The sequence below is a fragment of the Anolis sagrei genome, chromosome 2 (assembly GCF_037176765.1).
Source record: "Anolis sagrei isolate rAnoSag1 chromosome 2, rAnoSag1.mat, whole genome shotgun sequence".
NCBI lineage: Eukaryota > Metazoa > Chordata > Lepidosauria > Squamata > Dactyloidae > Anolis > Anolis sagrei.
Window position 1 is genome coordinate 100,716,220 of NC_090022.1, and position 15,713 is coordinate 100,731,932.

The following is a 15,713-nucleotide window of genomic DNA, read 5'->3' on the forward strand; positions in this document are numbered from 1 at the left end:
CCCCTCCTTGCCTTACAGGTTTAAGTTGTAATCTGTTGGGGCATGTAAAAAAAAATCCGTTGGTGTTTGTGAAAATGCAAAACACCAAGCTGACTGGTTGGGGGAGCTAGCTGAGCCTGAGAGTTTTGGCAACAGTTACATTTTAAGGCTTGAGCTGTGCAAGAGCTTGCCCAGATAGAGAGACAGTTCTTGCTTCATGAACTGCTGGAAGATGTTTTTCCATTTGGACAGCGAAAAACCATTTTAATTTCTCTAAAAGGACATTGTGAGAGTCAATGCAACTGTTCACATGACTGTATATATGTTGCTCTGCATTACAAAGAGTAAACTCCTTGTTCTTCACTGATCATCTGAATGACATATTTTTCTTTCTCTGGCAAGTCAGCGTGTGGACTGGTAAAACGTGATTTTCATTACGCCACATAATCTACAGATAGATCCATATAGGTGTCAAAATACTAAAACTTTAGTCAGCACAGACTTAGGTTGGTAACATTGCATGGAACTAGAGTTGGAAGAGACCCCAAGGACCATGGAGTCCATGAATTATACTCAGAACACTCCTAACAGATGACTGTTCAGTCTCTGTCTAAAAAGCCCCAAAAAAGGAATTTCCCCTGTCAAACAGCTTTTACTTTTAGGAAAATTTCCCTAATGTTTAAGTGGAATCTCTTTTCCTGCAGTGTGATTGTTTTTCCATATCTTTTCCGAAATAGTAGAAAACAAGACTTCTTCCTCTTCAATATGACATCTTTTCAAATATTTGTACGTGGCTGTCATCTCAATCTTAAACGTATCTAACTGCTCAAGCCACTATTCATAGGGCTAGGCTTTCAGACCTTGGATCAGTTTGGCTCTCCTCAGGACATATCCCAGCTTGTCAATATCTCTCTTAAATTGTGGTGCCCAGAGCTGGACACAGGACTCCAGGCGAGGTCTGGGTAAAGTAGAATAGAGTGGGACTTTGACTTCCTTGGAATTTTACACTATACTCTTATTGATGTAACATAGAATTACATTGGCCTTTTTAGCTGCTGCATATTTAGCTTATGGTTTACTAACTTCTAAATTACTTTCAGGCGAACTTTTATCAAGGCAAGTGTCACCCATCCTATATCTGTGCATTTCATTGTTTCTGTCTAAATGTACGTATTCCCTTACATTTCTCCCTGTTGAAATCCATTTTGTTAGTTTTGGCCCAGCTCTCTAATCTGTCTAGGTCATTTTGGATTCTGATCCTGTCCGCTGGGATATTAGAGATCCCTCTCAATTTGGTGTCATTTGGTAAGCATGCCTTCTATTCCATTATCTCAGTCATTTATTTATTTTTGGTCTATATTTCTTAATGAAAGAATGGTGGATTTTAATAATCAGGGCTGACACTTCGGTTGCTTCTATATACTGTATATGTTTTGTAACAAACGCATTTACTTTACAACTTAAGATCTAAGTATTTCAGACATAAAACACACGAAAGTCACCATAATGTCAGAACTTCTCTTCACAATTTATTTTCAATTACAAAGGATGTTGCATACATTGATGAGTTTGTATCTGAATAGAAATGCTTGGGCTCAATGGTGACAGAGTAAACAAATAAATTTTTGAATTGTGCCTTTTTTTTTTTTAAAAAAAAGGGAAAATTACACAACATTAAACATTATAAAAGTTGCAAACAGATCATGCTTTTAAACAAGATTTTTTTTCTAAACAAGACAAGATCTTCAATACATTTTCTGAGCTCCAGTTGGAAATGGACTACAGAATGTTAACAGCATTACAAACATGATCCCAAGCATATAAGCTGTTAATATTGGTGTTTTTCTTTGCCTTTTAAAATGTTGCTGTGTTTTGTAAGTGCCATCAGCCTTACATCCCAACCCTAAAACCCTCATTTTGAAGCATATAACATTTAGTGGGCCCCACTTCCAGATAAGTATACTTAGGATTGTAGCCATAGTTCACTTTGAAAATACAAATATATCAAAATGCATATTCAATCTGTATAAAGCAGGGCAAGATGTTGAAAATTCAAATGTGTGGAATAGATTCCAAAAACAATGACTAGACATTACTTTGTTCTTCATTTCTCAGAGGGAACTAAGCTGCTTTCATATTTAGTTAAAACTACCTTGATTCCCTTACAACCCTCTTATCCATGGATTTAAAAGTCACTTACCCACACTTCAAAAACATGACTCCCATCCCCAGAAATGTTTGTGGGCCTCTCTAGATATTCCAGTGTGGTTCCATGGTACGCTACCAGCCTGAGTATAGTCAAAATATAGGGTTTGTAGTTATCCAGTGTCAGGCATCCATGGGGTCTTGGAACAAATCCTCTGTGGATACCGGGGTCATCCTTTACTTAATTTTTATTTTTATGTGAGTGGCTAATACTCATGCTTATATGAGTGGGATCCTGACTTGCATGCTTGCATACTAACTTGTTAAAGTAAGACTTAACTTCAGCTGCTCTTTAATTCTTTATTATGCAAAAGAATCTTGAAGCACCCTACAGAATAACTGAGAATGAATTTGTTAACCTGAGCTTCCACAGACTAAGCTACTTTTTCAGATGCAAGATTTTCTGTACAAGGGCTTATGCTACCAACATCATTCTCACAGTCTCTAAAGTGCTTCAAAATCCCTTTGCATACATATATTCCAAATGAACACAGCTTTGTCTATGCATTTTAATCTTTAAATAATATATAGGCAAACCTAATTTATTCAAGTTACTGCATGTATGTGGTGCTTAAGAATATGTTTAAAATTCAAACCTAAAAGTCTAAATCCAATGGCTACTCCTAATTAGAATAGGTCCATTGACTCTAGGAGATGTACATATATAGGCGCTGATAGCAATGGCTATTAACTGGAGCAGTTAACAAAATCCTCCGTGTTCAGAAGCATGTTAAGACACTGCAATAAACAGGGAATATCAATTACTGACTTACTACCAAAAGTATCTGATTAGCTCCTGAAGACAATGACTACTGAAGTCGAGTTTTTACTTACTGCTTTTCTAAAGGTACTGAGGCTACAACCCTGGATACATTTAGCATGGAAGTAAGACCCATCCAGATCAAATTGGATTGCTTTTTAAAAAGTGTGTTTAGGGATTGGAGGAAAAAATCAGAATGCCCTTGTGGAAGTTTGTGAAAACCTAAAGGTTGCATGAACACCCATTTACTATATGAAACCCAATTGGGGAAAATGGAGATAACAAGAACATAATTATTGATGAGATTCAATGAAGTTTAGAATTCTGTGAAGGAAGTATATGCTAAAGTGCCATTTCTGCAATGTAGACAAATCATTCCATTTGCACTGGAAATATCCCTAAGTATTGTTCTCTCAATGTGATAATGCCCTGAAATGCATTTTTAAAGGAATCAGCTTTCAGATTAATTCTTGATTGAAATGTGTTTTGCACAATCCCTTAGGGAAAACAAAATAGAAGCAAACAAACAAATAAACACACCCTGCACACATGTGCAAGAGTCAGCTACACCAAAATGTAGGCTTCCACTGGTAGCAGATTAAACTAGATGATTCCATAACTAGAACCTTACTTTCAAAAAAAGAAATAATGATTAGACATGAGTAAAATTCAGGCCTGAAGGCCTGAACTTCTGTTATTATGTACTTTGACTGTGCCTCAACCTAGAATTCCAGGAAGACTGCTAAAATAAGTCAAGGAACAGACTGGCTATGCTATTCTGCTGAAGGCAACTTGTAAGAAAACCCATCAAAAACAGATAGGAGGCTATTACCATTTTAAAACTAGCTATATTTAAAAGACTTACATAAGAGAAACAATATATCAGTTATTGACATTTGTGAATAAACAAGCAGATTTATTAATAAAGGCAAACATCAGAAAAATGGTACAGACTTAAGTGAAACCCACACTGACAGTACGGTATTTGAGAAATGTCTGTTGCTTTAAGATTATTCAAGAGACCTTTAATCAGTTATAGAAATAGTTTTTGCTCTTTCCCACGACACTTCAGTCTAAGTTAAAAACAAATTACTGACCAAACCAATGAACTTGTTATACCGGTGTCTGATTCCTACAAGAGTGTCACTGTTTGCACTGATGCTGGACAAGCGTGGAAAGAGCCAGCCCTGAACTAGCCAGACGACTAGTACTAATGAGCCCCAGAAAGTTAAATATCAAGATGTGCTTGATAAATTCAAGAAAAGGCAGAAAAGCTTTTGTAAAATGTAGTGGAATTACTATAAAAAATCCTGTTTTCCAAGACCACTGAAAAATTGGTCACCCTATGCCAGTACAAACTATCAATACAACTTTAAATCAGATCTATTTGAAGTTCCTTCATGATGCTTTATTGTACTTTGCTTCCAAAAGGGTTCAAGGGCTTAAGGAGTCCTGGGGAATGAAAAATAAACTTGGTTCTAATATACAAGTAAGGCACAATATAAAGCCACATCATAATCTGTCAATGGAGAAAATGGGCAAAGGACAAGAACTATACATGGTACAGAGTAAGTAGATCATTATATCTGTTCAAAAATAGAAGTGTGGCACTCAGTTTCAGACCGACATTTTTTTTAGCAAGAGCATGCTTTAATATGGAAACAAACTCTAAAGAATCCAGTGTATGAAAGAGTTTAGTACTTCTTTTAAAAATAAAGCGTGTAATTGCTTTTGGATGACATTAGGATATTCACAATGCCTACACTCAAAAAGTGACCAAAGACTTCAATAAGATCCACATACCATGTATGAACACTGAGAACCTTTAGAGAGTTCCTCTAAAGATAATCATCCAAAAATGCATGCCACAGTTTTTCCAAACAAAACATGAACATTTGGTTGTTTTTTTTTTTTAAAAAAAATTGTGATAATTATACACTAAACGTATATTCAATGACACTAGAGGAAGCAGATTGTTACTGGCATTAAAAGTACAACCATTTCTAGACTGTTTTAAATGCCACAGAGTCCCCTGGTTAAAATGTAAAGCTGCACAGCTTGCCTATGTCATCTTTACAATAAGGTTAAACCAGCAAAGGTCTTGTTTTTTACTCTACATTTTACTGCCAGGTTTTATTTAGATCAAGTATCGCTGCAGCATTCTGACCAGCCCAGAGTTAGCAGCAAATGGCAGGAATCATATAAAATGCAATATATTTTTTTCTTTTTTAAACAAAGTGCTTTTCTAAGATATACACACATATATAAATAGATACAAAATAAAGTGTCACCATTAAAAAGCTCAACTATTTAAAAGCTTTTCGACTATAACTTAATACATAGAAAACACTGAAATGCAAGGGTACGGAATCCACTAAAGATTCAAGGTCTGTTTATCAATGCTAGATCAAAATCATATTCTGGTTTTCTGACATGCACAGACACAAAAAGCTGCAAAAGCAGTTTTAGCTCAGAGGAGCCTGAACTACCATAAAAGGGATAGAATATCTTGTCAGTTTAGCTTGACACACATTGTTCAGATTGCCAAATAGCAGTATCAATTTTAGGGAGCATCCTTTCCATGCTGTTCTGACCCAGTGTCAGGATCACAGCCATGAACGGTATTTAAATACCCTTTGAAATACCCTAGTGAAATGAAACACTATGTCAAACTTGGGAGGTATATGTAAAATAGTCAGAAGGCATAATTCTACAACTTGGAAGCCAGATAGAGCTCTTGATACGCCAGCATTATTTCAGGCTCACAGACACACCACTACATTCCTCAAAGATCTTTATGCCACACTGACAAGCAAGCTTCAGCTGACATTTTGCAAACATCTGTGATATTCTTTTTTAAAAGATAAGAGAAAGAAGCAGTATGAAAGAGAGGGAGGAAAGGTTTGGGGTAAAATAGAACTCTGTAGTGGTATATTGGCCTTCCCCAAAACATTGTTTGTGCACCACCAGCAATGGCACAGATTCCAAATTTCCATTTAGGTGCAAGGAATCACACTACATGTATTTATAAAGAATTAAGGGAAAACCTTCACAAGCTACATCTAAATTATTTGGTATGCTTAGTAAACAGTGTCATAGAGTCATCTATGTGTCAAGCAAAGGGGAAGAAAGGCATTCATGAAACCAGATAATGATCCTGTCTTGACATAAACAACTTTCTCATTGAGAGATAAAGCTTTTCATTGGTACTTTAACACTGACTAAAAGCAGACTCTCATGAGTCAAACTTCACACACGTTTGTATTCACCCAATCATAGAAACTACGAGTTAACAATAAGTCACATAGAAGTTTGAAGAAGCTAGTTGAAATATCTGTACAAAAATATAAAATCTATAAATTCTTTTTTAAGCCTGTGTTGATCCTTGGAAACATCACATGCACAATAATACAACAACTGGAAAAGTGGCAACTAAGGAATTTAGGTATTTGCAGCTTTTCGTTCTTTACATATATACACATTATAATAAAAATATTTTATTTTGGTTGTTTGGTGGAAGTATAGTACAAGCTAAATTTTTAATTCCCAAAGTTAAACTCTGTTCTACCAGTAGCTTACTAAAATCCAAATATATTAAAATTTCTACTGTAAGTGCAGAAAAAAGGATTTACAGACTTCTAGATGCCCAACTTATCTACTATGAAGCCAACTAGAGGAACAGCAAAATAATATTTATGTATGAACGCTCCTTCTGTAGATAATTGGACCCAAAGAGAAAGAAAGAAATTCACAGTTCAGTAAGATCCCTAACCCTGACCTTTAAGTTTTTTTTCTTTTTATACATTCAGTACAGTATCATGTAAGCTGTGCAAAACTTTACTTAAACTGGCAGTTTGCCATATCAGTTGCATTTGTCTTTGGTACAAAAATAAACAATCGCATTAATGTGCAAGTATTTGTTTTCTTCCGGCCAAGTACCGAAAATGAGTTTTCTAGAGCCATCTTTTTATACAATACATAGACTCTGTGGCATATCTACATTTTCAACATATTCCTATATACATTCAAACATTTGTAACAGCTGGAACAAATACATTAAAATCCATGAGACCATCTGTACATCTTCAATTCCCAACAAGGTTTTCTCATTATACAAAATCTTCACCATTTATGGTTATACTTGTCCCCCCTCCCTCCCCCATTACAAGGCACAAAGAGTATACATTTTTTTCTTACTTGCACAGACATTTAAATACCGTGAAAATTATGGTTTTTTTTTAATATGGCACACTAGCTTTATGCCAGGTGTGCTATGTACAAATTATGGTTGCAAAGAAAACTTACTGTTTTAATTTAGAACAAAAAAGCAATAATTCTTGGAAAAACAACATGAGTTTACACTTTTGATTTATTTGGAGCATAAACCTGCCTTAATGTTTGGCATTTTGTGAGATTTTTGTTTGCAAAAATATGTTTTGCTTGTATATAAGTTATATAGTCTGGTCCTAGATAAACTTAAGTTTGAAATGAGTATGTAGCCATCACACATTTATGCCAGAAGCAGGCTTAAAACTACAAGGTTTATGCTCCAAAACACATTAAGCATTTTACATCATGCTTTCACCTATTTTACTACATTGTTATTAAAAGAAGAAAAATGATGGAACTTAAAATTGTGTTTTACAGAATGCTAAATCCGCATGCAGACCTGAATAAATTTTACAATGTAGTACATAACACAGGCAGAGCGCTGTCCAAACTGAATGGATAAAGTGATGTCTACTAAACTTTTGATGTTGGTATTCGTAGTCCTACAAGACCTCCTGTAGGATCTCCTTCTGCGGTTTTTTCTAAGACCTGGTTCACAAATTCTGACGTTTGTCCAGACACTGGTGGCCCTGGAAGAATGAACAAAGAATTATCCTCAAAACCATACTTAGAACATCTCTGTTCCATTTGGCATACTGAGTCTTGGGTGCTTACAGATAAAGGACTCCCAAAAGCCACCAATCGAAAGACTGTATGCAACTATTTCATCTTTTCTCATAAAAGAGAAAGAAAAACGATGGAAGGAGCTAGTGTTACAAACAGAGGACATTTGGAAAAGCCACTCTGTGATGCTAAGATGTGTTTTAAAAGATCAGAGATGTAAAAAAACAAAAAATAATTTGGAGTACTGTGCACAATATTAGGGTAGCCAAAAGACGGATAAACAGGGTGTTGACCAACTGGAAAAGAATCAGAGAAGAGATAAAATAATGTAAGAAAGCATGAAGTGTGTTTTGAAGAAAGGGGGATCACATAGGGGAGAAATGTGAAATTTCGAAATTACTAAAGTAATAAATAACTATTTTAGGGGCTGAAGTTAAAATAAGAATAACAGATTTCAGTAACACCACAGAAAAATGTAGACACAGTAACAGTAAAAACAAACTATAGGAGCAAGCTTTCTCCTGAGGATGTTTGACATTTCCTTTACAGTTATCAAGTTCAGATTGGACAGGTGCCAGTCAGAAATACAGGTTTGCATTAGGTCTTTCCATCTCTAATCCCAGTATACTGTATATGAATAACAAAAAAGCTTTGTTTAAAGTCACACAATTTGAACTAGCATTATTTGCAATGCTAAAATTAAAGGAGTCTTTTCATTTGTTGCTCATGAATAGTACTGCATTTGATTACTTACCAAGAGTATCTTTAATAAGGACATCAAGCTTCTGACCCATATTGGATACTCTGTCATCTTTAGGATTCTGAACTCTATTTACAATTTCTTGCTTGATAGAGTTGATCACAAACAGTAAGTTATCTACAGAAGAGATAAAGCAACAGTGTAAACCTACCACAATGCAACACCTTTGGGAAAGAGGACTTAATAGCTTTTCAATTCAAAATGTTCAGAGCAAGTCACAGCAGCAAATAACAACATAGCAGAAATGCAAAAGAACAGCTAAAAATAGACAGAACAGGAAACATATGCCATGAGCAACAAATCCAAAACAGTTTTTGCTTGGCACCTAGAAGACTTTTATACTGGAACCAGGTGAGCACCTTGTGGAGGAAGTTCCACAAGAGAGGCACCCATAACTTAGACCACTGCTTCTTAAACAGTGGGACCTGAACTCAAATGGGCTCCTCTTAGCACAATGCTTGGGTCTCTAAAATTTTGGCAACAGCATAAGGTTTCAGAATGCCACCGAGACGTTTATACAAATCTGTAAGCAACAACATTATAGTGGGCTCTTCAGAAATGGCTTCAGCTGTATTCCACAAAAAGAAAAACCAGCCTGTTTCGCAGCCTTGGAAATGCTGATTTACTATCAGTAAATGTTTGGTTTCTATACCTACTTTATATATATGCATATACCTGAGTTTATGCAAAAACTACCAGGAGGAAAGGGGCTGCAAGTGGGAAAAGTTTAAAACCTTGACTTAGAAGACCCTCTCCCACATTGCCCATATTGCCTTTTGGTAGGAGTGATAGAAAAAGTCTTTGTTCACAATTAAATCTTTAATGCTCTCGTTATCTTCTATAGACAGATTAACCTACCAATTAAGCATTTAGACACGTGCCCAAAAGTCAACAGTAGAACTTGATGGCTTACTGTGACAAAACAGCATGCTTAAGAAAACAATCAGGCTTCAGAGTATTATTGAACTGACAAGAAACCTCATATGGTTCAGGAAATAGGATTACAAATGAAAGGTTTTCCCTGTTCAAAAACTCACCATATTCAGTATTGAGACCCCATAGTTTTACTTTGTTAGCTTCATATTGAGCTTTCTTCTTCAACCGACAAGCCCTGTGAGATTGTTAAACAGAAAAAGGCAAGTGAAGATATCCACCCAGTTACAGAGAATTTATAATACACACAACCTAGAAGTCATGACTGCTATTATCTAGTAGCCAAGACACTGTGAAATAACTAATATTTTGCTTGTAATGTTCCCTTTTCCTGACAAAATTAGCACACATCCACAAGTATTTATGGCAAACTTTCCATCACTGAGTTTTATGCCATCTATAAAAATACACTGTTACGTTACCAAAATATTTCTGGCAGGTTGCACAAACCACATCAGGATAAACTGAAAAAAACTGATTGAATATGAAATTTGAAAAGTTGTTGAGAGAGAAAAAACTGGCAACCATATGCACAATTCTCTTTAGGTCCATCTTCTCGGGTGCAAAGATCAGACTTGCATGATGGATAAATTAGATGCTTTGATTTCTTCCTGATACATCTGCCTAAAAAAGCATGCCAAGGCTTTCCCTTGGAGAGGGCATAATCTTAACAGGAAGCGATTTCATTATTTATATTTCATGCCTCGTTACCTGGAAGCCAGCTTGTTTTTTTCTTTCCTTGACCGTGGTCTAGCTGTTAATGGAAGTTCGCTGACTGGGGTCAAATCACTGATGACTTTATTTAACTTCCTCAATTCATTCCCAATCTGAAGTAGTTTTTTAGGATTAGGTGTCAGATCTTCCACATCAGTCCTCCGAGACTTCTTTACAGCATACTTGCCTTTTAAAATACAAACACATGAGGTTATCTAATAGGTTGCAAGGATATACTCAAACTATATAAATACTTTTTAATCTACATGTGCTACTTTCACAGTACTATACAGAATCCGATTTGGCTGAGAGAGTTGTACAGATCATTGGATGCAAAACAGAAAATAAAACAGAAAGTTTTGGCCACAAGAGGGAAAGCCAGACAAAATTATCGCTACACCGCATACACTATGTGATGTTGTCCTTATTTTAAAATGTGTTATATGCTCTCTGAAAAGATAGCTATTTACATTTGAAATGACCACCAAAATGACAGAAATATATAAAAGCAAACATAAAATTATTAGTCTGTATCTACAGCAAAATCAGAAATGCAGACCTTTAGCAACTGTCAGCATACGGTAGAGAAACAAGAAATATTGCGACCCTTTGCCACAAGTAGTGTGAACTCTTGTGGCTTTTTCTGACAACCAATAACACCACCCTCTCAATAAATTGCCAAGATGTAAAACAAACAGGTACAGTGTAAGAAACTGCTTTAAAACATTACGGACAGCTGCAGAGAATAGATTTCTTGCTGGCTCCATTTCTCTTTAATTCAGTCCACATTATTTTTCTCTTGACTATATGTTATACTCCAACTTGAGACAGAGGAAGACTGAGGAAGATGTTCCACAAGCAGTTCAAACAAATCAAAGTGTTCATACAAGCTTTAGAAAGGGCACACACATGCATTTGCAAGCAATGGATTGCAACCTACTCAACCTATTGAGTATATCCTTGCAACCTACCAGCAAATTGTTCCTTACCATGATGTAGCCCATTCTTCTGATACATGTTACTTGGCAATGTATCTCGATTCCATTCTGACGGCCTCAGCATTTTCTCTTGTTGTGATGGCGTCAGCTGCTCACTGTATTCCCAGAAGTATCTCCGCTTGCCTCTTTTTCGACAAGATATTGCAGTCATTTCTTTCAAGTCCTCCACAGAATCATTTTCATACCCTAAAATATATATATAGAATTTTAGCTCTAACTTTTTTTTCAAAGCAAGAATACCAGGCCTGGAGGAAAGAGGCCACACTTAGCAACAGGGATACAAAAGAGAGAGAAGAATAAAAGGAGAATGGGGCTTTGAACAGTGGAAGAAACTGCCAACCTGCCAACCCTTCTTCAAGCTCACTGCTGCTGGAGAAATGTCAGAGCTTTTATTTGGCAACCTGCTTCCAGATGCGAAGTTGGGGAAGGCCTTTTCAAGAGTCCACATCTTAAGTGGAGTCTGGAGCCAACTTCACTTCCCTGCCATCTCTGCTTCTCTTTCAATGAGTGCTCACTTTAGTAAGATTGCTACCTCTTTTGTTTTAGAAAAGGCAAATGTTCGTATATAGGGAATGACATACAGTGCACATACAGGCATGAACAAAAGTGTGAAGTGGAATCACTCTGTAGATCCTTTGATGATTTTTCCTTTGATTTCCATACTAGAAACCGCCGTGGTATTCTGTCTGAAAAAGTAAACTCCCAACTTACTATTTCTGAAGCACCCTCAAACTCTCATTTTCTAGGTTCTTGTGGGTTTTTTCGGGCTATAGAGCCATGTTCTAGAGAGGCATTTCTCCTGACGTTTCGCCTGCATCTATGGCAAGCATCCTCAAGGACCAAGGAAGTGACATCTCCAGCCCAGCCTCTGTTTGGATATCAGCCAGCATGCCAATGTCTTAAATCAAGAAATAGCTTTTTAATTGGCAGGAGGTTGCATCTTGTTAAAGGGTAATACCTGCAGGAACACCTCAGCAAGTGAGAGTCCAAAAGTGGCAGGTTAAAACCCGAAACCTCAAACAATGGCTGATACCCGATGAGCAACTCCCTCCTGGGGACACAGAAGGCTGGGCAACTTGGAAGGCACTGAACAGACTGCGCTCTGGCACCATGAGGTGCAGAGCTAACCTTAAGAAATGGGGCCATAAAGTGGAGTCCACAACATGTGAGTTTGGAGAAGAGCAAACCACAGACCACCTACTACAATGCAGCCTGAGCCCTTCCACACACAATGGAGGATCTTCTTACAGCCACACCAGAGGCACTCCAAGTGGCCAGTTTCTGGTCAAAGGACATTTAGTATAATTCCAAGTTTTTAACTTTGTTTGTGTTTTTAAAATAAATTACAACTGTACCCTCAATTTGCTTCTGACACAATAAATACATAAAAATAAATAGAAAATAACCTTTGTACAGAATGCATTTGTGACCAGCACCAATCGTACAAAGTATAATTACATGAGATATACATAATTTTGTAGATCACTGTCTCTGTCAACATACCAATTCAAAAGGCACACACGTCCCTAAGAAGCCAAATTACCTGGTTCAGAAAAAGTATCGCTGATGTCATCATCTTTGTCATCTTCATAGTCATCCTCCTCTTCATCATTTTCAGACAATTCATGCTCACTTCCGAAGCCCTCATCGTGGTCTTCATCATCTACATCCTCTTCTTCTTCTTCCTCTTCCTCTTCCTCTGCCTCAGCTTTGCCAGCTTGCTCACCCAAAGCATCGGTGACAAAGAGGGAGTAATTGTGTTCTTCTTTCTTCTGTGAAGGATCGGAAACAGATGTGCTGGCAGAGATGCTGCTGTCCTCTACAATATGTTCTGGAGTTTCTTGAGGTGGAGTGAGAAGCAAAGCTTGAGTCTCTTTAAAAGGCAACACAGGAGTAGTGGGAGTCTGAAGGGAGTCATTCACTTTCCGCTCTTGCTTCTTTGCTACAGCTCCACAGTAGCAAGTGTTTTCTTTTGCAGCATCAGAATTGGCCTGGTTCATGGCAGACCTGATCTGGTGGGCTGGGTTTATCTTTACTTTTGCCTTTTTCACATAATCTTTACATTCTACATGAATGTTCACCTTCTCATTGCTGTACACATTGGTCTTCACCATGATTTGTGTGCTTGGATTAGGTTTGCTTGCTTTTTGGGAAAATTCTGATAAAGGTGTCTCAGCCTGTGCAGTTTTTGATGAGCAAACTGGAGCTGCTGCTCTGGTTGCGATTTTCTTCATTGGCAAAGAAGTCAACTGAGTTTGTTTTACGCTGAACAGCAATTCCGGGTAGCACAGTGGATCTGAGACCGGCTGTGAATCCTCACTGTTGAGCTGTGCCAGGGTTGGAGTTTTACTTATCACTTCTTCATCCTGATATGGGCTTGAAAAATCATCAAGGCCCAAATAGTCCACCTCTTTTGTTCCCCAAATGTCACAGCTGGTTAACTTGGTATACTTTGTCAAATCCTCAGAGTAAGTGTCCCATTGTTCCCAGTTTGCAGGGAAAGATGGTTCAGTGTCTAGGATATCTGTGAAAGACTCTAAGTTCTCAAGATCTTTGCAGTCCTCCACAGAAAAGAGGTTGTCCCTGGAGCTTGGCTGGTAATCCATTCCTCTGTCCTGTAGGCACATTAAAGAAGGCAGTTACACAGCAGCACATTTAATTTATCCCCCTACCCTCCAGCCCTAGCGGCATTTCTCAAAGGTTAATGTATCAGTGAAATTGATCATGCATACCTTCAAAACTATAAATATCTAGCAGGAATAATCCAAATGTAGTAATAAAAATACTTATAAGGCAGTAAGCCCCACCACCACTCCAACTAAACAGTATGAAGTCTGCTCAGCAGGTCCTTACTAGAAGGTATTTCAAAGATCCTTTTTTAGTGTTTCTGTCAGTTTTTCATTGTCGAGAGGCTTCTGTCATTGTGCTGATTAATTCAGCCTTCCTCAACCAGTGATTAAATTCAACAGAAATGAAAAAAAAACAAACAAAAAAAACACTTTGCTGGATCTTGAGAAAGTGAAAGCTATGCTGTACACAGTAAAAAGAAAGTAAAAGTAGCTTACCAATTCATACATGAAGTCTGGGTCAGAACTGTTGGCCAAGAGATCTGTGCTCATCAGAGTCTGCTCTGAAAACATGTGGCTTCGAAAGGCATCTCCAAAAGGAGGATCCATTCCACTCACACTAGGCTAAAGCAAATGATAAAAATAATTTGAAATGTATCACACTTTCTTTATTCCTTTAAGAACAAGAAGCTTAAAAAAACCTATTGCATAGAAGAAGACATGCATACAATTCGGCTGTGGTTTTTATGCCAGAAAGTTGTTGCACTGGAACAAAGTGCTAAGATTTACACCTGGCCTTGACTACTTTGCTTCAGCCAATGGCCTCAATCCTCTTCACAAATTGGATTTCAGTCCTTAGGCTGAAAAATATCCCCCCCCCCCCAATCCCTCAAAAGCAATACCTGCCAATTGTAAATACTGTTGTTTTGTGTAAGCTGTAAGGTCAAGTCACCCTGGAACCACTTCTGGTCGCAACCTGGGGATCACAACCAGTTACAGTGAAGACATCTGCCCTTGCGCTTTGCTACTCTGCTGCTGAGTATGCATGCCCAGTATGGAACATATCTCACCATGTTAAAACAGTGGATGTGGCTATTAATGAGACATGGTGCATTATCACAGGCTGTCTGAGCCCTACACTGTTGGAGAAATTATGCTGTCTAGTTGGTATTGCACCACCTGACATCTGTCGGGAAGTAGCAGCCAATAATGAAAGGATCAAGGCAGTGACATCTCCGACCCATCCCCTGTTTGGGTATCAGCTAGCACGCCAACGCCTTAAATAATGAAATAGTTTTCTAAGATCTACAGAGGTACTTCAGCAAGCGAGAGTCCAAAAGTGGCAGACTAAAACCTAGCACCTCAATCCATGGCTGATTCCAAATGAGAGACTCCCTCCTGGGCACATAGAAGACTGGACAACTTGGAAGGCGCTGAACAGACCGCTCTGGCGCCATGGGATGCAGAACCAACCTTAAGAAATGGGACTATAAAGTGGAGTCCACAATATGTGAGTGTGAAGAAGAGCAAACCACAGACTACCTATTACAATGCAGCCTGAGCTCTGCCACATGCTCAATGGAGGACTTTCTTATAGCAATATCAGAGGCACTCCAAGTGGCCAGCTACTGTTCAAAGGACATTTAATAGAATGCCATTTTTTTTAAACTTTGTTTTCTCAAATACATTGGTTCGCTCCTGATACGATAAATAAAGTACCCTGCAGCCTCTCCAGTAACATAAACTCTGCACTCTGTTCAGTCACCACACCAGTACAACATGAACTACCTATTCCTGTGAAGATCACTCAGTTGTTCACCTAAATATCTGTTGCAACTGCTGCTCTCAATAATTACATTCTACCTCATAAAAAAGGGACAGTTTATAAATCACTTCTGTTTGGC

The 15,713-nt window shown here is 37.7% G+C and overlaps 1 protein-coding gene across 1 annotated transcript in view; it reads right to left on the minus strand.

Annotated features, from left to right (window-relative positions):
- Positions 1-1,488: 1,488 nt before the first annotated feature.
- CREBRF (CREB3 regulatory factor) overlaps positions 1,489-15,713 on the minus strand; it is a 34,258-nt gene continuing 20,033 nt past the window's right edge. The window contains exons 3-9 of the mRNA XM_060765113.2: positions 14,308-14,433; positions 12,786-13,857; positions 11,234-11,428; positions 10,242-10,431; positions 9,635-9,708; positions 8,592-8,714; positions 1,489-7,803 (exon numbers count right to left, since the gene is read on the minus strand). Of these exons, the coding sequence (XP_060621096.1) occupies positions 7,688-7,803; positions 8,592-8,714; positions 9,635-9,708; positions 10,242-10,431; positions 11,234-11,428; positions 12,786-13,857; positions 14,308-14,433 (1,896 nt within the window). The 3' untranslated portion in view covers positions 1,489-7,687. The remainder of the gene's footprint in view (positions 7,804-8,591; positions 8,715-9,634; positions 9,709-10,241; positions 10,432-11,233; positions 11,429-12,785; positions 13,858-14,307; positions 14,434-15,713) is intronic.